Raw genomic sequence first — 17,713 nt, 5'->3', positions numbered from 1 at the left:
CCGCGCGCGCCGCTCGCGCACGGCGGCGGCCGCGCCCGTGCGGCGGCCTGGCCTGCGACCGATCTCGCCGGCGCGGCCGCATTGGCCGCGTACGGGCGGCGCTGATCTGATGCCGGGCGGACTGCAGTAGTGGACGCAAGCGCCGGCGCCGTTTGGCGGCCGTGCTGACGTGTACGGGCCGCGGGAGTTTGTTTGCTGCGGCGGCGTGTTTGTCAGCAGCACGGCGGGCGGCGCTGCGTACATCTGGGCACGCCACTTTTTTCTTACATCGCACTTTTCTCTGGCCGTCTACTCTATACCGCCCAGGCAGAGCCACACGTTTCCATCATCCACGACCAGGACTCCTGGCGATATCGACGGCCCATCGGTGTGAGCGTGCTTGTCTCGGTTCGTTTTGATAGCCCACCGGATTGCTCGCGTTGAGGAAAGAGCGGAGACTATGACAGAAGGTGAGAGCGAAAAATTGCGCCGAGCGCCAGGCGGCGGCGCGGGCGGCGCGCGCGCGCGGGCGGCCGGCGGCGCCCGCGGCGGGCGGGGCAGGCGGCGCGGCGGCGGCTGACGGGCAGAATACAACGACGATCCGTACGGGTACGATGAGGGATCGGAAATCACCGCGGAGGATTGCTGGACAGTAATCTCGTCGTTCTTCAACGAAAAGGGCCTCGTGTCGCAGCAGCTAGAGTCGTTCGATGAGTTCATCCAGACCACGATCCAGGAGCTCGTCGTCGAGGAGCCGACGCTGACGCTGGATCAGCCGGCGCAGCACATCGGCCCCGAGGGCGACATCAACAAGCGGTACGAGATCACGTTCGGCAAGATCTACCTGTCGCGGCCGACGATGACCGAGGCCGACGGCAGCACGCACGAGATGTTCCCGCAGGAGGCGCGGCTGCGCAACCTGACGTACTCGTCGCCGCTGTACGTGGAGATGACCAAGCGGTCGCTGTACTCGCGCGACGTCGACCTCGCGCCCGGCCAGGAGCTGCAGTGGGAGGTCGACAACAGCGAGGTGGACGAGGCCGACTCGCGCGTGTTCATCGGCAAGGTGCCGATCATGCTGCGGTCGCAGTTCTGCATGCTGCGGTGGCTGAAGGACCACGAGTTCTACGAGATGAACGAGTGCCCGTACGACCAGGGCGGCTACTTCATCATCAACGGCTCGGAGAAGGTGCTGATCGCGCAGGAGCGGTCGGCGGCGAACATCGTCCAGGTGTTCAAGAAGGCCGCGCCGTCGCCGGTCAGCCACCTGGCCGAGATCCGGTCGTCGATCGAGAAGGGCTCGCGGCTGATCAGCAGCATGCAGATCAAGCTCATGGCCAAGGGCGAGAAGGGCCTGGGCCGGACCATCAAGGCCACGCTGCCGTACATCCGCAACGACATCCCCATCGTCATCGTCTTCCGCGCGCTCGGCGTCGTGCCCGACGGCGACATCCTCGAGCACATCTGCTACGACCAGACCGACACCCAGATGCTCGAGATGCTCAAGCCGTGCATCGAGGAGGCCTTCGTCATCCAGGACCGCGAGGTCGCGCTGGACTTCATCGGCCGCCGCGGCACGGCCATGGGCATCAACAAGGAGAAGCGCCTGCGCTACGCGCGCGACATCATGCAGCGCGAGCTGCTGCCCAACATCACCCAGAGCGAGGGCTACGAGACCCGCAAGGCCTTCTTCCTGGGCTACATGGTGCACAAGATGCTGCAGTGCGCGCTCGAGCGCCGCGACGTCGACGACCGCGACCACTTCGGCAAGAAGCGGCTCGACCTGGCCGGCCCGCTGCTGGCCAACCTCTTCCGCGTGCTGTTCAAGAAGCTCACGCGCGACGTCTACAAGTACATGCAGAAGTGCGTCGAGAACAACAAGGACTTCAACCTGACCCTGGCCGTCAAGCCCAACACGATCACCAACGGCCTGCGCTACTCGCTCGCCACCGGCAACTGGGGCGAGCAGAAGAAGGCCATGTCGTCGCGCGCGGGCGTGTCCCAGGTGCTCAACCGGTACACGTTCTCGTCGACGCTGTCGCACTTGCGCCGCACCAACACGCCCATCGGCCGCGACGGCAAGATCGCCAAGCCGCGCCAGCTGCACAACACGCACTGGGGTCTCGTCTGCCCGGCCGAGACGCCCGAGGGCCAGGCCTGCGGCCTGGTCAAGAACCTGTCCCTCCTCTCTTGCATTTCCGTCGGCACCCCGTCGCAACCGATCATCTACTTTCTGGAGGAGTGGGGCATGGAGCCGCTCGAGGACTACGTCCCGCACGCGTCGCCGAACGCGGCCCGCATCTTCGTCAACGGCGTCTGGATCGGCGTCCACCGCAACCCGGCGCACCTGGCCGAGACGATCCGGTCGCTGCGCCGGCGCGCCAACATCTCGCCCGAGGTCTCGATCATCCGCGACATCCGCGAGAAGGAGTTCCGCATCTTCACCGACGCCGGCCGCGTGTACCGGCCGCTGTTCGTCGTGGACGACGACGACAAGAGCATGCGCAAGGGCGAGCTCATGCTGCGCAAGGAGCACGTCAACCGCCTGCTCGACGACTTCGACTCGACCGAGGACGACCGGTACGGCTGGAGCTCGCTCGTCGCCGACGGCATCGTCGAGTACATCGACGCCGAGGAGGAGGAGACGGTCATGATCGCCATGACGCCCGAGGACCTCGAGACGTCGCGGCAGATGCAGTCGGGCGGCGCCGAGTCCAACCGCAGCCTGGACCCGTCGCACCGTGTCAAGGCCGTGTCCAACTCGCCCGCGCACACGTGGACGCACTGCGAGATCCACCCGAGCATGATCCTGGGAATCTGCGCCAGCATCATCCCGTTCCCGGACCACAACCAGTCGCCGCGTAACACGTACCAGTCGGCGATGGGCAAGCAGGCCATGGGCGTGTTCCTGACCAACTACGGCGTGCGCATGGACACGATGGCCAACATCCTGTACTACCCCCAGAAGCCGCTGGCGACGACGCGGTCGATGGAGTACATGAAGTTCCGCGAGCTGCCCGCCGGCCAGAACGCGATCGTGGCCATCCTGTGCTACAGCGGCTACAACCAGGAGGACTCGGTCATCATGAACCAGAGCAGCATCGACCGCGGCCTGTTCCGGTCGCTGTTTTTCCGGTCGTACATGGACCAGGAGAAGCGCGTGGGCATGTCGGTGGTCGAGGAGTTCGAGAAGCCGGTCAAGGGCAACACGCTGCGCATGAAGCACGGCACGTACGACAAGCTCGACGACGACGGGCTGATCGCGCCCGGCATGCGTGTCTCCGGCGAGGACATCATCATCGGCAAGACCGCGCCGATCCCGCCCGAGACCGAGGAGCTCGGCCAGCGCACGCAGTTCCACACCAAGCGCGACGTGTCCACGCCGCTGCGGTCGACCGAGAGCGGCATCGTCGACCAGGTCCTGCTGACGACCAACGGCGAGGGCCTGCGGTTCGTCAAGATCCGCATGCGCACGACCAAGGTCCCCCAGATCGGCGACAAGTTCGCGTCGCGCCACGGGCAGAAGGGCACCATCGGCGTCACGTACCGCCACGAGGACATGCCGTTCACGGCCGAGGGCATCGTGCCGGACCTGATCATCAACCCCCACGCCATCCCGTCGCGGATGACGGTCGCGCACTTGATCGAGTGCCTGCTCAGCAAGGTCTCGTCGCTGTCCGGCCTCGAGGGCGACGCCACGCCGTTCACGGACGTCACCGTCGAGGCCGTCTCGCGGCTGCTGCGCGACCACGGCTACCAGTCGCGCGGCTTCGAAGTCATGTACAACGGCCACACCGGCAAGAAGCTCATGGCCCAGGTCTTCTTCGGCCCGACCTACTACCAGCGCCTGCGCCACATGGTCGACGACAAGATCCACGCGCGCGCGCGCGGCCCGGTCCAGATCCTCACCCGCCAGCCCGTCGAGGGCCGCTCCCGCGACGGCGGCCTGCGCTTCGGCGAGATGGAGCGCGACTGCATGATCGCCCACGGCGCGGCCTCCTTCCTCAAGGAGCGCCTGTTCGAGGCCTCGGACGCGTTCCGCGTCCACGTCTGTGGAATCGTAAGTTCCGCCCCGGCCCTGCTGACCCCAGTGCGGCCTGATGACCGTCATCACCAACCTCAAGGCCAACCAGTTCGAGTGCCGCGCCTGCAAAAACAAGACCAACATCTACCAGATCCACATCCCGTACGCCGCCAAGCTGCTCTTCCAGGAGCTGATGGCCATGAATATGTAAGTCGCCGCCGCGCCTCCGCTGACCCCAGTGCACCGAGAATGTTCGCCGACCGCTCGGGCGTCTCGGTCAGAGAGTAAATACTACCAAAAACCAGCTTCTACGTGGTCGATTCGATTTTGTTGCATGTAAAAACCGAGAAGCACCTGTCAGACATGGCGCCAGCGAGTTGAGCTGTGGAGACACGTTGTATTATTATTATAAACAGGATTTTGTATAAATATCACATGTAGCGCCGCACCTGGCAGACGCGTAGCGGCTAAGTCTGGGGCGTTATTCCGAGGCACAACGTGACTTTGCGGGGGTACCAGCACCGCCGACTTTTGAGCTCTCTGACCGCCGGATACATCGCTGGTCCGACCGCAGACGACGAGGCGAGACCGGTACGCGTGCTGTGCAAAGAATGCGCGTGGTAGTGAAGCTAGCCGGGCAGGCGCGTGTTTTCGTGCGTGCTCCGGTCCACACTCCGCGGCCCAACTTCATCCGCCAATTCAGCGCCGCCAAGATGGCCTACCAAGAGAAGAAGCTGGCGGTGATCGGCGCCGGCCAGATGGTGAGTGCGCCAGGGACGCGGCTGATGGCAGGGCCTGGGAATCGCGCTGGTGGCGGCGTCCGTGGCGAAGCTGCCCGTGAGCTTGATAGACTCGTCCGCGGACAGTCTGGCCAGGGCCGACAGCTTCCTAGGTACGCGCGTGGGCGGCGGGCGCTGACGCAGACTCGCTGCTGGCCAAGGACGTCAAGAAGGGCCGGCTGACGGCCGCGGGCGCGGACGAGGTCAAGGGCCGGATCGTCCAGACCACGGACTTCTCGCTCGTGTCGGACGCGGACTTCATCATCGAGGCCGTGCCGGAGATCCCGGCGCTCAAGACAGACATCTTCGCGCGCCTGGCGGCGGCGGCGTCGCCGACGGCGGTGCTGGCGACCAACACGTCGTCGATCTCGATCACCAAGATCGCGGCCGCGGCCAAGGGCGCCGAGCACCGCGTGGTCTCGACGCACTTCATGAACCCGGTGCCGGTCCAGAAGGGCGTCGAGGTCATCGTGGGCCTGCAGACGGCGCCGGAGACGCTGGCGCGGGCGCTCGAGCTCGTGAAGCGGCTCGGCAAGGTCCCCAGCATCTCCAAGGACAGCCCCGGCTTCCTGGCCAACCGGATCCTGATTCCCTACATCAACGAGGCCGTCATCTGCCTCGAGACCGGCGTGGGCACCAAGGAGGACATCGACAGCATCATGAAGAACGGATGCGCGATGCCGATGGGGCCGCTGGCGCTGGCCGACTTCATTGGCCTGGACACGGTCCTGGCCATCATGAACGTGCTGTACAACGACATGAGCGACTCCAAGTACCGGCCGGCCGTGCTCCTGCAGAAGATGGTGGACGCGGGCTGGCTGGGCAAGAAGTCTGGCAAGGGGTTCTACGAGTACTAGGTAGCAAAGTTGCTGGAGCACAGCTAGAAGGCGGCGTAGACGAGGCGGCGGACTGAGCCGCACCACGTGCGGCTCGTGCGGCGCGGCCTGGGACATAAAAAATTTTGGCCGCCCTCCACCGCACCAGCAACATGATTACCAAGTACTTCCAGAAGGTCGAGGTCCGGTTCAATCCGTTCGTCAAGGGTGAGTGCCGGGCGGCTGCGTGCGCCGGCCGCGCGAGCGCGACGCGCTGACCCCCAGGCAAAACCGCGCGCGTTTTTCTGGCCAGAATTCCGCCCACGGTCCGCCAGCAGATCAAGGTCCAGAGCACCGTGCTGCCCCAGGACTCGACGGCGCCGTCCCTGATATCGGTCCAGTTCAGTAAGTGCTGAGGCGCAGCCGTGGTCGGCTGGACGGCGGGCCACGGGTCTGCGGCGCAATTGGCCGCGGCCCTTGCTACGTCCAGACGGGAATTGGAAGGACGGCGGCTGCCCCGACGCTGGCTGGGCTGTGCTGCACCGACGCTGGCCGGGCTGTGCTGCCGCGCGTCGTGTGCCCGCCGGCAGACTGCGCCCGACGGAGCCGCCACCGGAGCTCGTGGGCAAACGAGGGCCTGCGGCGGCGACTCTGTCGGGCGTAGTCGCCCCGCAGGCCGCCATCCGCTGCCCCAGGCGCCCTCCCGGCCCGTCCGCCGCCGGCCACCTCCCTGCATGCGCCTGCTCGCAGTACTAACTCCTACAGAGGACGGAAAGAACATCGAGGTCGACCCCACGACCGTCAGCATCGTCGACGTCGTCGAGGAGCTCGACAGACACTCGCGGGTGCTCAGACTCAACGAGCAAATCAACGCCTAACCTGGTTGGAACGCAGGACCAGCCCCACATGTATCATAGCCTCTAGGCACGCACGGCAGCTCAGCCGTGCACTGGGGCTGGAGCCGTACGTCTAATACATCTTAAGCATATATATATCGTAGGCGCCCCCGGCGTCCGAGGTGTGCACCAATCCGGCCGGGGCGCTCCGACCCGCTCACGCAAACGAGCACGCACACGAGCACGCAAACGAGCACGCGGTGCGGCCATCCGTGGTACCTTGGCGACCGCATCTCGGCTGGGCCTCGCCAGACCGCATATGTGCGGCGCCTTTAGCCACTTACGCCACAGCCGTCACGTGCCGCGCGGATTCCATCTTCACCTGCCCAACCAACCTCCGGTTATTAACTAGCAAGGTGCCGCCAGATAGACCAGCCGTGTGCTATATAGCCCGAGACGTCGCGGCCATGGTCAAGAGAGCCAGATACCATCCCGGCGAGCCGGCCGGCGAGGACCAGGACCCCAGGGACTCGCAGCTGGACCGGCCCGGCAAGCGCCAAAAGAACGCCGACTATCTCTCGGCATGCTCTGACGAGGCCATCTTGCTCGTTTTCGCTGCGCTGAGCCGCGCAGACGTCGCCGTGTGCTCGCGGGTGTCGCGCAGGTTCCAGACAGTGGCCAACGACAACCTGGTGTGTACTCCGGCAGAGCTTTGGTGCTGACAGGCAGGTGTGGAAGAAACTGTTCTACGACAGCTTTGTGCGGCCGCGGCTGTGCCGGCGGCCGCGGCTGCAGCAGATAACACAGCGGCAATGGCTGGAGAACAGCTCGGGGTGCGTGGACTGGAAGTCGCGGTACAAGCTGCGATACAACTGGCACAAGGGGCGCTGCAGGATCAAGACGATCGGCCTGGCGGGGTCTCAGAAGGAAGACCTCGTTTTCCGGCTGGCGGGCCGCTCGATCTTCACGGCCGACCGGCTGCACGGCCTGCGTGCGCTGGACGAGACAGGCAGGACGCTGGCGTCTGTGCCCCCGGAGTCGCTCGACGTCGACGGCCTGGGCCCGCCCACCACACTGCATGTATCCGAGGGCTGGTCCAAGGCGCAAGGCCACGCGGGCGTGGCCGTCATGGTCGGCTTTGCCACCGGGGCCTTCAGCGTCTACCAGTACGCGGACGGCACGCTGGCCCACCGGTTCACGCACAATGGCACCGAGGACTGTGCCGTGACGGCCGTCGTCTGCGAGTGGCCTTTTCTGGCCACGCAGAGCCCGCTCAACACCGTCGACGTCTTCTACTTCGGCGAGCTGGACCGGCTGGGCGTCATCCGCGTGACGTCGCTGGCCTCGCAGAGCGTCCGCGGACCGACGTCTCTGTCCATGCGGCGGCTGCCGACGACGCCGCGGATCTACGCCACGCTCGCGTACGCCTTTCCGGACATCATCGAGGGCTGGAACGCGGCCGTGCAGGAGCTCGAGCTCGACCCGACCACCGGAAACATGGTCAGCGTCCGCTCGGCCACGTCTGTCACGGCCGAGCCGCCGTACGGCCGCGTGTCGTCGTCGGTCTTCTACCGGACCGCGCCCGCGCTGCCGAGCATCTCGTCGGTGCTGAGCTCGCTCGCCAACATCCAGCGGCGGCCGGCGCTTGCGGCCGGCCAGCAGGGCCCGCCGCTGCGGTTCCGGCTCAAGCAGGACATCCCCACGTCTCTTTCGTACTCGCACCCCTACCTCCTGACCTCGCACGACGACAACACGCTCATGTCCTACATGGTGCGCTCGACGGACTCGGAGCTTTCGATCTCGCCCGGTCGTCGTCTCTGGGGCCACACGTCCGGCGTCGCCCACGTCGAGGTCAAACAGAGAGGCACGGCCGTCAGCATTTCCAAGAACGGCGCCGAGATCCGTCTCTGGGACCTCGAGTCGGCGCCGGTCAACGGCGTGGCCGGCGAGAGCGTGCGCGTCGATCTCGGCCCGTCGCCCGCATCGCCGACCGAGCCGGCCTCCACCGGATCCGTCGGCAGATTCTTTGAGTTCGACGACGAGAAGGTCGTCGTCAACCACCGGCAGGCGGACGACCGGCTGATACGACTCTACGACTTCACCTGATGACCCGCCATCGTGGGACTTTATTTAATTAGACAATCTGCATAAGGAAAGAGGTCACTCGTGCGGGCGCCGCAGCGTCCGCGGTGTGCACAGTCCGAGTCGATACCCGCCGCACGTAGTGCGGCCTGCCCCGCTGCGCTCATACCTTCTCTTCTAGTCCTTTCAAGACTAGCCTTGCATATGTACATGCGCTAGCCAGATGCATGCATCCAACAGAGCGTCTCTATGGGCTGCGACCTCATGTCATCGCACCGGAGCTAACAACTGTCAACCCCAGGTCCCTGCCGGCTCGTGTCTACGGCGCATCCATGTGGAACCAGGCACGCCGCCGGCAGAGCCGGCTAGAGAGACCCCTCGCGGCCAGATTTCTGAACCGTGCGCGCAGTTCTACGCCAGTTACGAGCCGCTGAAACAGATAATTATCGTGTACAGGGATTGTTAATATAACTGTTTCTATCGGATTCCGTCTAACGATAAGGAGCTAAAAAATTTCCTATGTGGGATTATTGGCAGTACGCTATAGACATATGTGTGCTAGAGAGGTTCCAGGTATCGATTTTGGCCTGTTATGGACAAACTGAAAAATCTCGTACAAAGTCAAGCTAAACACCATCATCAAAGTGAAAAAATTTTCTTAAGATTCAGGCTCCCTCTTTACAAATTATTTTAAGGGTTCCAAACTCTCTCAGGTTTTATTTATCTACATCAACAATTGTACTTGTTCGAATCACTCGTACGGTACAACACCCTTTGGACACGCTCCAGATACACACAACTACTTCAAAATGAGCTTCGATGCTGGCAACTTTGGCGGTGCTCCGCGGGGATACGGCGGATCCCGCGCTTGCTACAACTGTAAGGAAATTTCTTTTATTTGATGGCGTTTGCGCGGTTTGTGAGACGTGACAGAGTGTTGCGGCGGGCCGATAGCGTGTGGGCGGCTGTTGCGTGCGACAGCCGCCCATACGATGTTGGAGACGGGCAGGGCCGATGGCTGGCGGATGGAATCCCATCCGCGGCCGTCGGCTCTGGCCGGGCAGACGTGTACGGCGGCCAGATGGCATCGGGGAGTGTATTGTCTTACAAGTGTTTTATTAGGCGGCGACTCTGGACATCAGGTACTACCATTTGGGGAGAAGTAGCCACTACTTTGCGAAGAGGCGAAGAGACGACGAGACGGCGAGCGCGCGCGAGTGGATGGACGGTACTAACAGACAGGCGCGTGACTGCCCCAAGCGCGGAAGCCCGATCTGGTAGGTTTGCGTACGGGCGGGCGTGGCTAACAGGCAGCTACAACTGCGGAAGCGAGGGCCACCTGAGCCGTGAGTGCTCCCAGCCCGCTAAGGAGAAGACGTGCTACAAGTGCAACGAGGTTGGACACATCTCGCGCGAGTGCCCCAACACCTCCGGTGGCTTTGAGCGCGCCCCCATGGGCGCTGCCGGCCAGGAGTGCTACAAGTGCGGCAAGGTCGGACACATCGCCCGCAACTGCAACGAGATGGGCGGAGCTGTCGGTGGCTACAGCAGCAGCGGCCGCGAGCAGACCTGCTACTCGTGCGGCGGTGTCGGCCACCTGAGCCGTGACTGCACGCAGGGCCAGAAGTGCTACAACTGCGGCAACATCGGCCACCTGAGCCGCGACTGCCCCGAGGCTCAGGACCGTGTGTGCTACCGGTGCAAGCAGCCTGGCCACATCATCGCCAACTGCCCCGAGGCCGTTGTCGAGTAAAACTACGGGTCATACACCACGTTGGTTGATAAGATTGATAGGACGGAACTGGAAATGCTGAGCTGAGCGGTCATTGACGATTTTTGATATTTTGATATGGGCAACGTGTACATATATAGTGTATGTATCTTAAAATACGTATCTTTTCGGCGTGTAGCTTTTGCAATCGGGCCATTAATGAGCTGGTAAGCTGATTGCGAGGCAACGTCGCCACCAGGATATCTGGCTCGCGCGCGACAGTCCCGCCAGGCGTCGGGACCGCGCCGTAGACCATCAGGCGGCACTATCTTGTTCCGTTGGATTGGGCCCTGCTTCACACCGCGCCGTCCAGAGATAGCCGACTGGAGATCGGTTGGTCCGGTTGGGTAAGCTCGCGTCGCCTGACGTGGCAGGTGACGGCCGCGGGTCGGGTCGGATCGTCTCTAAAGAGCAGAGCATGCCATTACATAAGCGGGTAGGGCCGTGTGACAACCGGCCCATTCACGTGCATCTGCGCGCGTTCGCTGGACAGACTGGGCCAGCTGGCCGCCAGAAAGTCAATTAGATCGCTGCTTCTGCGGCCATCCCGCTGGCTTATCGCGGTCTATCGCGCCAGGCTGGTGATAACTCAATTGCTCAGGCGCTGTGACGGCCGGTTGCAATCTCAATCGCGATAATTGGCAATTTCGGGCGTAATTGGGACACTGGACAGCGTAGAGGGGCAGGATAAGGGGGTCGCGTATGGCTATCACACGCCAGGAGGCGCCCGGCCGGGAAGGGAGGCAAGGCTCAGAAGAGCAGCTGAAGGGTCCGCTCGGCGGACGCGACGGATCAGCGCCACGGCCTGGCGCGCCTATCAATGGCTCGCGGACGACACAGCCGATCCCAGCCGGTCGGCTGACATTGACGCGGGACCGCTGATAGGGATACTGGGACACAGCTCAATAGCAATGCCCGTTATCGACGTCGCAACGGCCAAATTGTCTCAGCTGTAGAGCCCAGAATCCAATTTAGAGCCAAATGATCTCTGCTTTTGCTATCCGTCCTTAAGCCGTGATTTGCTTGCTGCCAGCCGGCATGTTTACCCGCTGCGACGAGGTGCAGGCTAGTGGTCGCGGCCGTGTCGCCGTGGCGAGATTAAACTCGCTATCACATGCGCGAGGGCGCCCAATTCCTGGCCGTGATAGCCCTGTAGCCACAGCCGCGGCGAGCGTGTTCTACCGCGCAGCGGCCGCACGGCCAGCGCATTCCCGTTCATGTGAACACTTGGGCATTAGGTTTAGACTCGGTGTGACAAGCAAGACAGCCGCGGCGGGTCTTGATCTTGGTCTCAATCTACCCCTCCTGCTAGGATCTGCTGTGCACGCTGCTGCATCCACGGAACACCGCAACCAGTACCCGGCAGTCGGCACGGTCTCAATCGGCTCGTGAGGCACACCCGAATTATCATGCCACGACGAAGCGGGCAATTGACTTTTGGACGAGGGTACAATTGGCTTAAGCTGCTGGGTCACAGAAAGCCAATTGCACTAATTGACAACCATTTGAAGCCACCAGCTTGCCGACGAGCCAGACTAGCTGGCGATGACCATTGGCTCCCAATGGCAGCGCCCATGACACCGCCCTCAAGCCGGTCACGGCGTCTGACGGGTCACCATCAAACCTAATTATGATGACAGTATGACGTCGGTGGGAGTACCGATTAGATAATGTCATCGCCAGCTATCCGCTTTCCAGCCAGACTAGCCTTTCGAATGCAGGCGGCGGCAGGCTATGTGCTGTCGACCAGAAAGGGTAGCGGATCCGTACTGCCATGCACACGACCCGGGTCTGAAACCAAACGTCGTGTGTGCGTATGAGCTGGCACGAACAGACCCGTCAGTATCAAAAGCATGCGTGGCCGGGTAGTGGCACCCGAGCACAGTGCCTGTCGTCGGGTACCATCGCTTATAATCGGACTCGTGTCCCGCACTTGCAGCCGGCCAGGCCCGGCCTCTGGCTGCGCCTGCTGGGCTCTGCTGGCGGGTCTTCGCGGATGACTACTGGTATCCGTTAGCCTACCATTACGTGCCTCATCGTGGTAGGAGCGTCCAGGAATCTCGCTGGCTTTGGATTGGATGGAGCATTACTACCCGTTTCAGCAAGCCCACATCATTGGGGGCGGGGTGGTCACGACAGCCGAAAATATCCCCGCAGGAACTTGACACAGCGGTTGGCTGCGGGGCAGCGGGGCTCACCACTCAGCCGAGATCTGTAACCCAAGACGAGAGCCTGGGCCGTTCGCGGCAATGCGAGTTCAGTGGTGGCAGTGGGCTCTGATTTGGTCAGATAGGCACATGTTGCGACAATTCAGCGCTGCGGCCACTGCCATAATCAGTGCGTCGCTGTATCTCTGCGTAGCCAGTCGGCAGCCACGGCTTCGCCACGGCTACCGCCACAGCCTTGACGCCGGTCGGCAGTACCTAGTGACGTATTTCGAAGTGGCAGATACCCCGCTGATGGTACCCAACGGATAGTGAGTCTTCGCGTCGCAGCCACAGCGGAAATTTCTGGCAATTGGACTGGTCAATCAACGTAGCCAACAGTCAGCAGTAGCCTGTCTTGCCCGGCCGGCGGCCATAGATTCACTGGCCGACCCAACAGCCGGCTGGCCGACCGGCCAGAACGGCGAGTGCGCGCTGGCGCCAATTGGGACTAGGTCCGGACTGGGTCCCTACCAGGTCCTCTCGGGTCCGCGGGTCCGTGTCCTGTGACCGCGTGTCCCGACTTAGTCATCAGTGGCGACTACCACCTTTACCGATGAGTAATTCGCAACGGCCATGAGCAATCGTGCCACCTGTTCCTGTTCCTTTCGTCATCGGATCGCCAGCACACGGACTTTTACTATGACACACTATGTCCGGCCTCCGTTCTACCGTTAACGACCAATTATACACAGCGCAGGCGCAATTGCTGCGATTGAGCCGTAGCCGGGCGGTCTGGCCGCCATATGAGTTCCGGGTCGCGAATCAGCGGTCACCTGGTCGATCCGACCCGGCCGCCCGCGAGGGGAACGGGAAGCCAGCGCACCGTCGCAGATCGGGACCGCGCCACCAACGTCGCGCTAGCTCCGATAAGGAATGAACACTCCAATCTCACGCACACGTCGCACCACCTCACATAATACGATTGTGCGCTCGTACCCGCCGGCCGCTTCGCCATCCCCAGATGGTACCCGCAGTCTCGTATAGAACGTGGCGGCAGTTTGCACAGGCGTATACAACGTACACCAGTAAACTCTACTAAAGCAAAACTCTATTCGATAGACTTTACGTCGGTACCTCCTCACATTTGTACTAATGAATACCGTCTGAAATTGTACTCTCTTCCCAAACTCTGCACCCCCCGAGCTGCATAAGCTCACTCTGTCTACACCATTTGTAAATATCTATTTAGTAATAATACCCTGTGATCTCGTACCCGATTCGTACCAAGGTACTTCTCCCACCACATTGGCTAACCGTAATCTTCTCTCTTGGGCCGTACTACCTACTAACCTCCCTTATTCTCCCACTTGATCCCATTCCTGTGCAATTGCTGCTGACTTTCTCTCCCAGCGCCGGTCATTTTGCCGGCTTCTTTGATATTTCACAGTCCCTAAGCCTTGTAAACCGGCCAATGGAGCTGCCTTGGATATACCGATCTTGTAGAACAGTGTAGATAGAGAGTCGCAGCATTGGTAAGCGCAGAGAGCGGGGGAAAGGATGTAATTGTGAATGTATATCATGTGTTTTGATAGAAATTTTGCTGGACATGCAGCTGGTCTGGTGATTATAAATATATATAAGGGCCCGCACTTTCCCTCCTTTTCCACCTCTGTTTGCTTCCCACATTTTCCGTTTCCCATCCACCGGTAGCGGACCATCAGCACAGTATAGACAAGCGCACGAGCGCAAACAGCGCAGCCGAACATAGCCGGTATATCGAACACCCCCACCTGCCGTCACGGCCCAGATCGCGACATGTCGTCGCCCAACCTTTTCCACTCGCTGCCGACGCCGGCAATGGCTGCTGCCGACCTTTTCCCCGAGAAGGACGAGCACGCCTCGCCCGCGATTGGTTCCAGCGTATACTTCGCTCGTTCTCATGAGTCGAATATCCGCGAATCGACCCACCACTCTCTTCAGGACAACCGTGGCCCCGCCTTTGACCGTGTCGCCAAGTCGGGCGCCGCAAAACTAGCTCCGCGCAGCGGAAATCACGATCACACTTGCCCACCGCCGATGAAGGCCTCGCTCCTTCTTTCGCCGCCGCTTTCGCCGTTTGAGGCCGTCAAGAGCGCTGCCACGCCCTCCAGCGCGGTCCACCATGAGCCCGCGTCTGAGGGACCGAACGACAGCGCTGGCGCTGACTCTGTGAATGCTCCCGCGGATCCCCTTATCTTTAACTCGCGGGCGCCGATCGCCGACTCTGGCATGCAGCTTTTCACTCCTCTCCCAGAGGTCTACAAGCTCTCGCAGCAGCAGCGCATATCCAAGAAGCGCCGCCACGAGGACGACCTAGAGCCGCCGGAGCTCTCGTCCGCGTCTGAGTCTGAGGACGACAAGCCCTCGGTCTCGCCCCTTCTCCAGGACAATGCCGATGTTGATGATGTCTACGACGGACTTGGTGGCACCAAGAAGCGTGCTGCCAGCGACTACTTCAAGTCGACTGTTTATGAACAATACGCTCGTTCCCCCAAGCGGTGGCTTCGCACCCAGCGCGACCTCCTTCGTTTTTACCCGTCCCACGCGACTATTCACACCAACTACAACACTATGACCTATCCTATCTCTTCGCACAGCCGGTCTCCCTCCAAGAGCGCCAAGCCTACCCCTGCTCCTCCGATCCCGATGACCACTAGACGCTCTCAGAACAAGCGCCGGCGGGAGGATGAGACTGCGAGCCCCTCGGAGGCTCCCCTGTCAGCGCCTGTTGCTGCCGAGCCCGAGGTCCCCGTGACCATGGACGCCCAGGCGTCGATGCCTGCGCCCTCCTCCATTCTGCACACTAGCACGCACAACCAGCCGAGTGAGCTGGCACAGATGACCGTCTCTGGCTCTGCTGGAACTCCGCCGCCGTCGCCGCCGGCCAAGCGGGCGCTGACCAAGCCGCGGACGAACTCGCCCACGGTGTCGTCGTCGCCTCGCTCTGCCGTTCACGATATCGACTCGGCGGACGTCCCTGACTACTGCCCTCCCCTGGACACCCTCGAGAACTCGCGCGCCATGCGCACCGACTGGAAGGGCACGGCAATGGACCTGTCGGAGGACCCCGACCGCCACCTGCTTCACCCCGCTGAGGTCCAGCTGGCCTCGGTTCTCCGTCTCCCCTGTGCTATGTACCTTGACTCGAAGAAGCGCATCTTTGCCGAGAGAGTATACCGTTCTCGGCGCGGTCTTCCCTTCCGCCGCACGGACTCCCAGAAGGCTTGCCGGATCGACGTCAACAAGGCTACGCGCCTCTATGTTGCCTTCGAGCGCGTCGGTTGGTTCGACCAGAAGTACCTCGAGCCTTACCTGTGAGCTACGTCTCGTCCACTCTCTTCTTCTTCTCTTCTTCATTTTGGGTTAAGTGTGATGCATCATTTCATCGGAGTTGTTGATTTTTCTAATCTTCTTAATTTGAGATATACGATATTATTCTATTCTTCATTTTAATTACTCGGCGCACTGGGACATGGGTACTTGGGCTTTTAGGATCCTGGACTGTTGTTTTTTTATTTAATTAACACATACAAGGCGGTATTATACAACTCGCACAAATTTTCTCAGGCCTGAGGGCCACAAACCTGATCGAAAAGGTCGGGACGTAGCGCTCCATGATCTGGCACTGTATGCAGGGAAGCCTGTATGCGGCCACAGTTCTGGGTACTTTAGTCACCGTTGACTGGCAGACGGGGATATGGATCTAATTCCATATGAGGCTAGCCGATAAGCTTGAGCCTATGTTTCATCCCATCTGCCGAACGGCTTCTAGAAGAATTCTATTAGGTAGTACCCGCTAACGCTGGGCCATTTGTTCAGCCTCCCCTATTTTCCAGGACGGGAAAGTATACATTTTCTGCGGCAGCCTGTTCGGGACAGGCACCCAGCCGCAGTCCAACTTGTGTATACTGCAGTTCGGGCTTCTGCCAGAGAGTAACAGAACGCCGCGGCGATGAACATGGCGTGCGCCAGGGTCGCCTGCTATTTCGGTCTACTTCGCATTTCTTTTCCTCTAGCGGCACAGCCCGGAGCTATGCCCCGTGGGAAGTAAGGCCATGGTGCAGTTACCACGCTTGTCTCGCAATGCCTCGGTCACTAGAGGCAAGTTTTTTCCCAGGTTTTCAGGGCTCTGTGACCAATTGCCTTTGTGATCAATTGCGTTTGCCTTTTGTTTGTCGCCACCGGCTTCCTCAAGGCGGGCGTGTGGTCCTACTACTCAGGGCACCAACTCAATTATAAAGTCAATTCGCACCTGCTGGGCGTCTCGTGGCGACAGATCGAGCCCGATCTGCCCAACAAATCCAGGCCCAGCACGCGGCAGTAGACCGCCGCTATCGTCATCAGGGCACTACGACTGTCTAGCGTGCTTGGACGCGAGTTGTGAGCTATTGTAGGGTGCAGACCCTGGAAGGCAATTGCTGTCCAATTGAATGGATCTGAATCAGCGCAAAAATTTTCATTCGCCGCCTGGCTGGCCATTGTCCCAACAGGCAGCCCTGGCTCGTTTATTTGCAGACGGTTTATGAACCTTACCATGCGTAGTATAACTCTGTGTGCCGCATAGCGCGTGAAAATTCTTTTTCGCCGCCGCGGAGCGGCTTTAGGCGGCTCTGTGCTCAGCGGCCTTACGTCGCTTGTCGGCAAGTACGACCCTGCTAAACTGGCGACGGCAGTTAGCGCCACGAAATGGTGTATCGGCTTGTTTTGCGACCAGCAAACTCCCAAGAAAAAAAATTTTCCTCCCACTTGGAAAGTTAATCAAGAGGCTGTGGTGTACCAGAAATGCATTGGCAGCGCCCATCGCACGCCGCGGACGTCGTCATCTGCTAGCGCGCTAGTATAGTGAGGATAGGGATCACAGAGTGAAAAAATTTGCACGAATTAAACCTTGCTTGACCGGCGAAGTGCTTGCCGTAGCATGTCTGGCCATGGCGGGCCAGACACAAGTCGCCGATGGTACCCGCATCGTGGCTGCGGGTAATATCTGTCACTGGCCTGCTCTGCATGGATCTGCGGCTCCCAACGTCACATGGCGTCTCCTGCGTCTTAGGCATGGGCGCTAGCGGGAGGCCGGTCTGGCCGCCTCATCAAGGCGCAGCACGGCCTGCGCCACGAGATCAGACCCGTTCACCGGGTAAAGTACCGGTGTGTGGTTGGGCGGCTGACCCGGCCCAACACCGCGCCAGGTCCGGTCCCAGGACCGGGCGTGGACTGGGTCCTGACCTGGACCCGGCCGCGGAC

The 17,713-nt window shown here is 61.3% G+C and overlaps 6 protein-coding genes across 6 annotated transcripts; all 6 read left to right on the top strand.

Moving 5' to 3' along the window:
• The first annotated feature begins 209 nt into the window (after positions 1 to 209).
• V1510DRAFT_416523 (DNA-directed RNA polymerase II subunit RPB2) lies at positions 210 to 4,434 on the top strand. Its single transcript, XM_066933779.1, has 4 exons — positions 210 to 449; positions 567 to 4,039; positions 4,071 to 4,210; positions 4,243 to 4,434. Exons 1-4 carry the CDS (start codon positions 440 to 442, stop codon positions 4,289 to 4,291), a joined length of 3,672 nt encoding a protein of 1,223 aa, XP_066788999.1. The 5' UTR covers positions 210 to 439; the 3' UTR covers positions 4,292 to 4,434.
• A 180-nt stretch (positions 4,435 to 4,614) lies between these two features.
• V1510DRAFT_365007 (3-hydroxyacyl-CoA dehydrogenase) lies at positions 4,615 to 5,639 on the top strand (the record flags this gene model as incomplete). The annotated part of the gene is made up of 3 exons (XM_066931215.1): positions 4,615 to 4,764; positions 4,796 to 4,895; positions 4,927 to 5,639. The coding sequence occupies 3 exons, from the start codon at positions 4,615 to 4,617 to the stop codon at positions 5,637 to 5,639; spliced, it is 963 nt and encodes a 320-aa protein (XP_066788998.1).
• A 131-nt stretch (positions 5,640 to 5,770) lies between these two features.
• On the top strand, positions 5,771 to 6,475 carry V1510DRAFT_402975 (mitochondrial 54S ribosomal protein mL53; the record flags this gene model as incomplete). The annotated part of the gene is made up of 3 exons (XM_066932137.1): positions 5,771 to 5,825; positions 5,883 to 6,002; positions 6,363 to 6,475. 3 exons carry the CDS (start codon positions 5,771 to 5,773, stop codon positions 6,473 to 6,475), a joined length of 288 nt encoding a protein of 95 aa, XP_066788997.1.
• A 425-nt stretch (positions 6,476 to 6,900) lies between these two features.
• On the top strand, positions 6,901 to 8,539 carry V1510DRAFT_402974 (uncharacterized protein; the record flags this gene model as incomplete). The annotated part of the gene is made up of 2 exons (XM_066932136.1): positions 6,901 to 7,125; positions 7,163 to 8,539. The coding sequence occupies 2 exons, from the start codon at positions 6,901 to 6,903 to the stop codon at positions 8,537 to 8,539; spliced, it is 1,602 nt and encodes a 533-aa protein (XP_066788996.1).
• Positions 8,540 to 9,153: 614 nt separating this feature from the next.
• On the top strand, positions 9,154 to 10,303 carry V1510DRAFT_122916 (putative zinc knuckle domain protein). Its single transcript, XM_066930277.1, has 4 exons — positions 9,154 to 9,394; positions 9,638 to 9,657; positions 9,758 to 9,792; positions 9,830 to 10,303. The coding sequence occupies exons 1-4, from the start codon at positions 9,325 to 9,327 to the stop codon at positions 10,266 to 10,268; spliced, it is 564 nt and encodes a 187-aa protein (XP_066788995.1). The 5' UTR covers positions 9,154 to 9,324; the 3' UTR covers positions 10,269 to 10,303.
• Positions 10,304 to 14,106: 3,803 nt separating this feature from the next.
• V1510DRAFT_416502 (uncharacterized protein) lies at positions 14,107 to 16,030 on the top strand. The gene has a single exon (XM_066933778.1). The coding sequence runs from the start codon at positions 14,249 to 14,251 to the stop codon at positions 15,788 to 15,790; it is 1,542 nt and encodes a 513-aa protein (XP_066788994.1). The 5' UTR covers positions 14,107 to 14,248; the 3' UTR covers positions 15,791 to 16,030.
• The last annotated feature ends 1,683 nt before the right edge of the window (positions 16,031 to 17,713 follow it).

Source organism: Dipodascopsis tothii (genome assembly GCF_038497935.1).
Source record: "Dipodascopsis tothii strain CBS 759.85 unplaced genomic scaffold V1510scaffold_14, whole genome shotgun sequence".
Taxonomy (NCBI): Eukaryota; Fungi; Ascomycota; class Lipomycetes; order Lipomycetales; family Lipomycetaceae; genus Neoaidaea; species Neoaidaea tothii.
This window is presented reverse-complemented; position numbering and strand designations above follow the sequence as displayed.

What these genes read in the sequence shown, in the direction of transcription:
- V1510DRAFT_122916 (XM_066930277.1), top strand. Translation starts at nt 9,325, where the DNA reads ATGAGCTTCGATGCTGGCAACTTTGGCGGTGCTCCGCGGGGATACGGC. An exon ending in ATCCCGCGCTTGCTACAACT is followed by an intron (nt 9,395 to 9,637) that starts GTAAGGAAATTT and finishes GTGTTTTATTAG; the next exon opens with GCGGCGACTCTGGACATCAG. An exon ending in AAGCGCGGAAGCCCGATCTG is followed by an intron (nt 9,793 to 9,829) that starts GTAGGTTTGCGT and finishes GCTAACAGGCAG; the next exon opens with CTACAACTGCGGAAGCGAGG.
- V1510DRAFT_416523 (XM_066933779.1), top strand. An exon ending in GCGTCCACGTCTGTGGAATC is followed by an intron (nt 4,040 to 4,070) that starts GTAAGTTCCGCC and finishes TGCTGACCCCAG; the next exon opens with TGCGGCCTGATGACCGTCAT. An exon ending in GAGCTGATGGCCATGAATAT is followed by an intron (nt 4,211 to 4,242) that starts GTAAGTCGCCGC and finishes CGCTGACCCCAG; the next exon opens with TGCACCGAGAATGTTCGCCG.
- V1510DRAFT_416502 (XM_066933778.1), top strand. Translation starts at nt 14,249, where the DNA reads ATGTCGTCGCCCAACCTTTTCCACTCGCTGCCGACGCCGGCAATGGCT.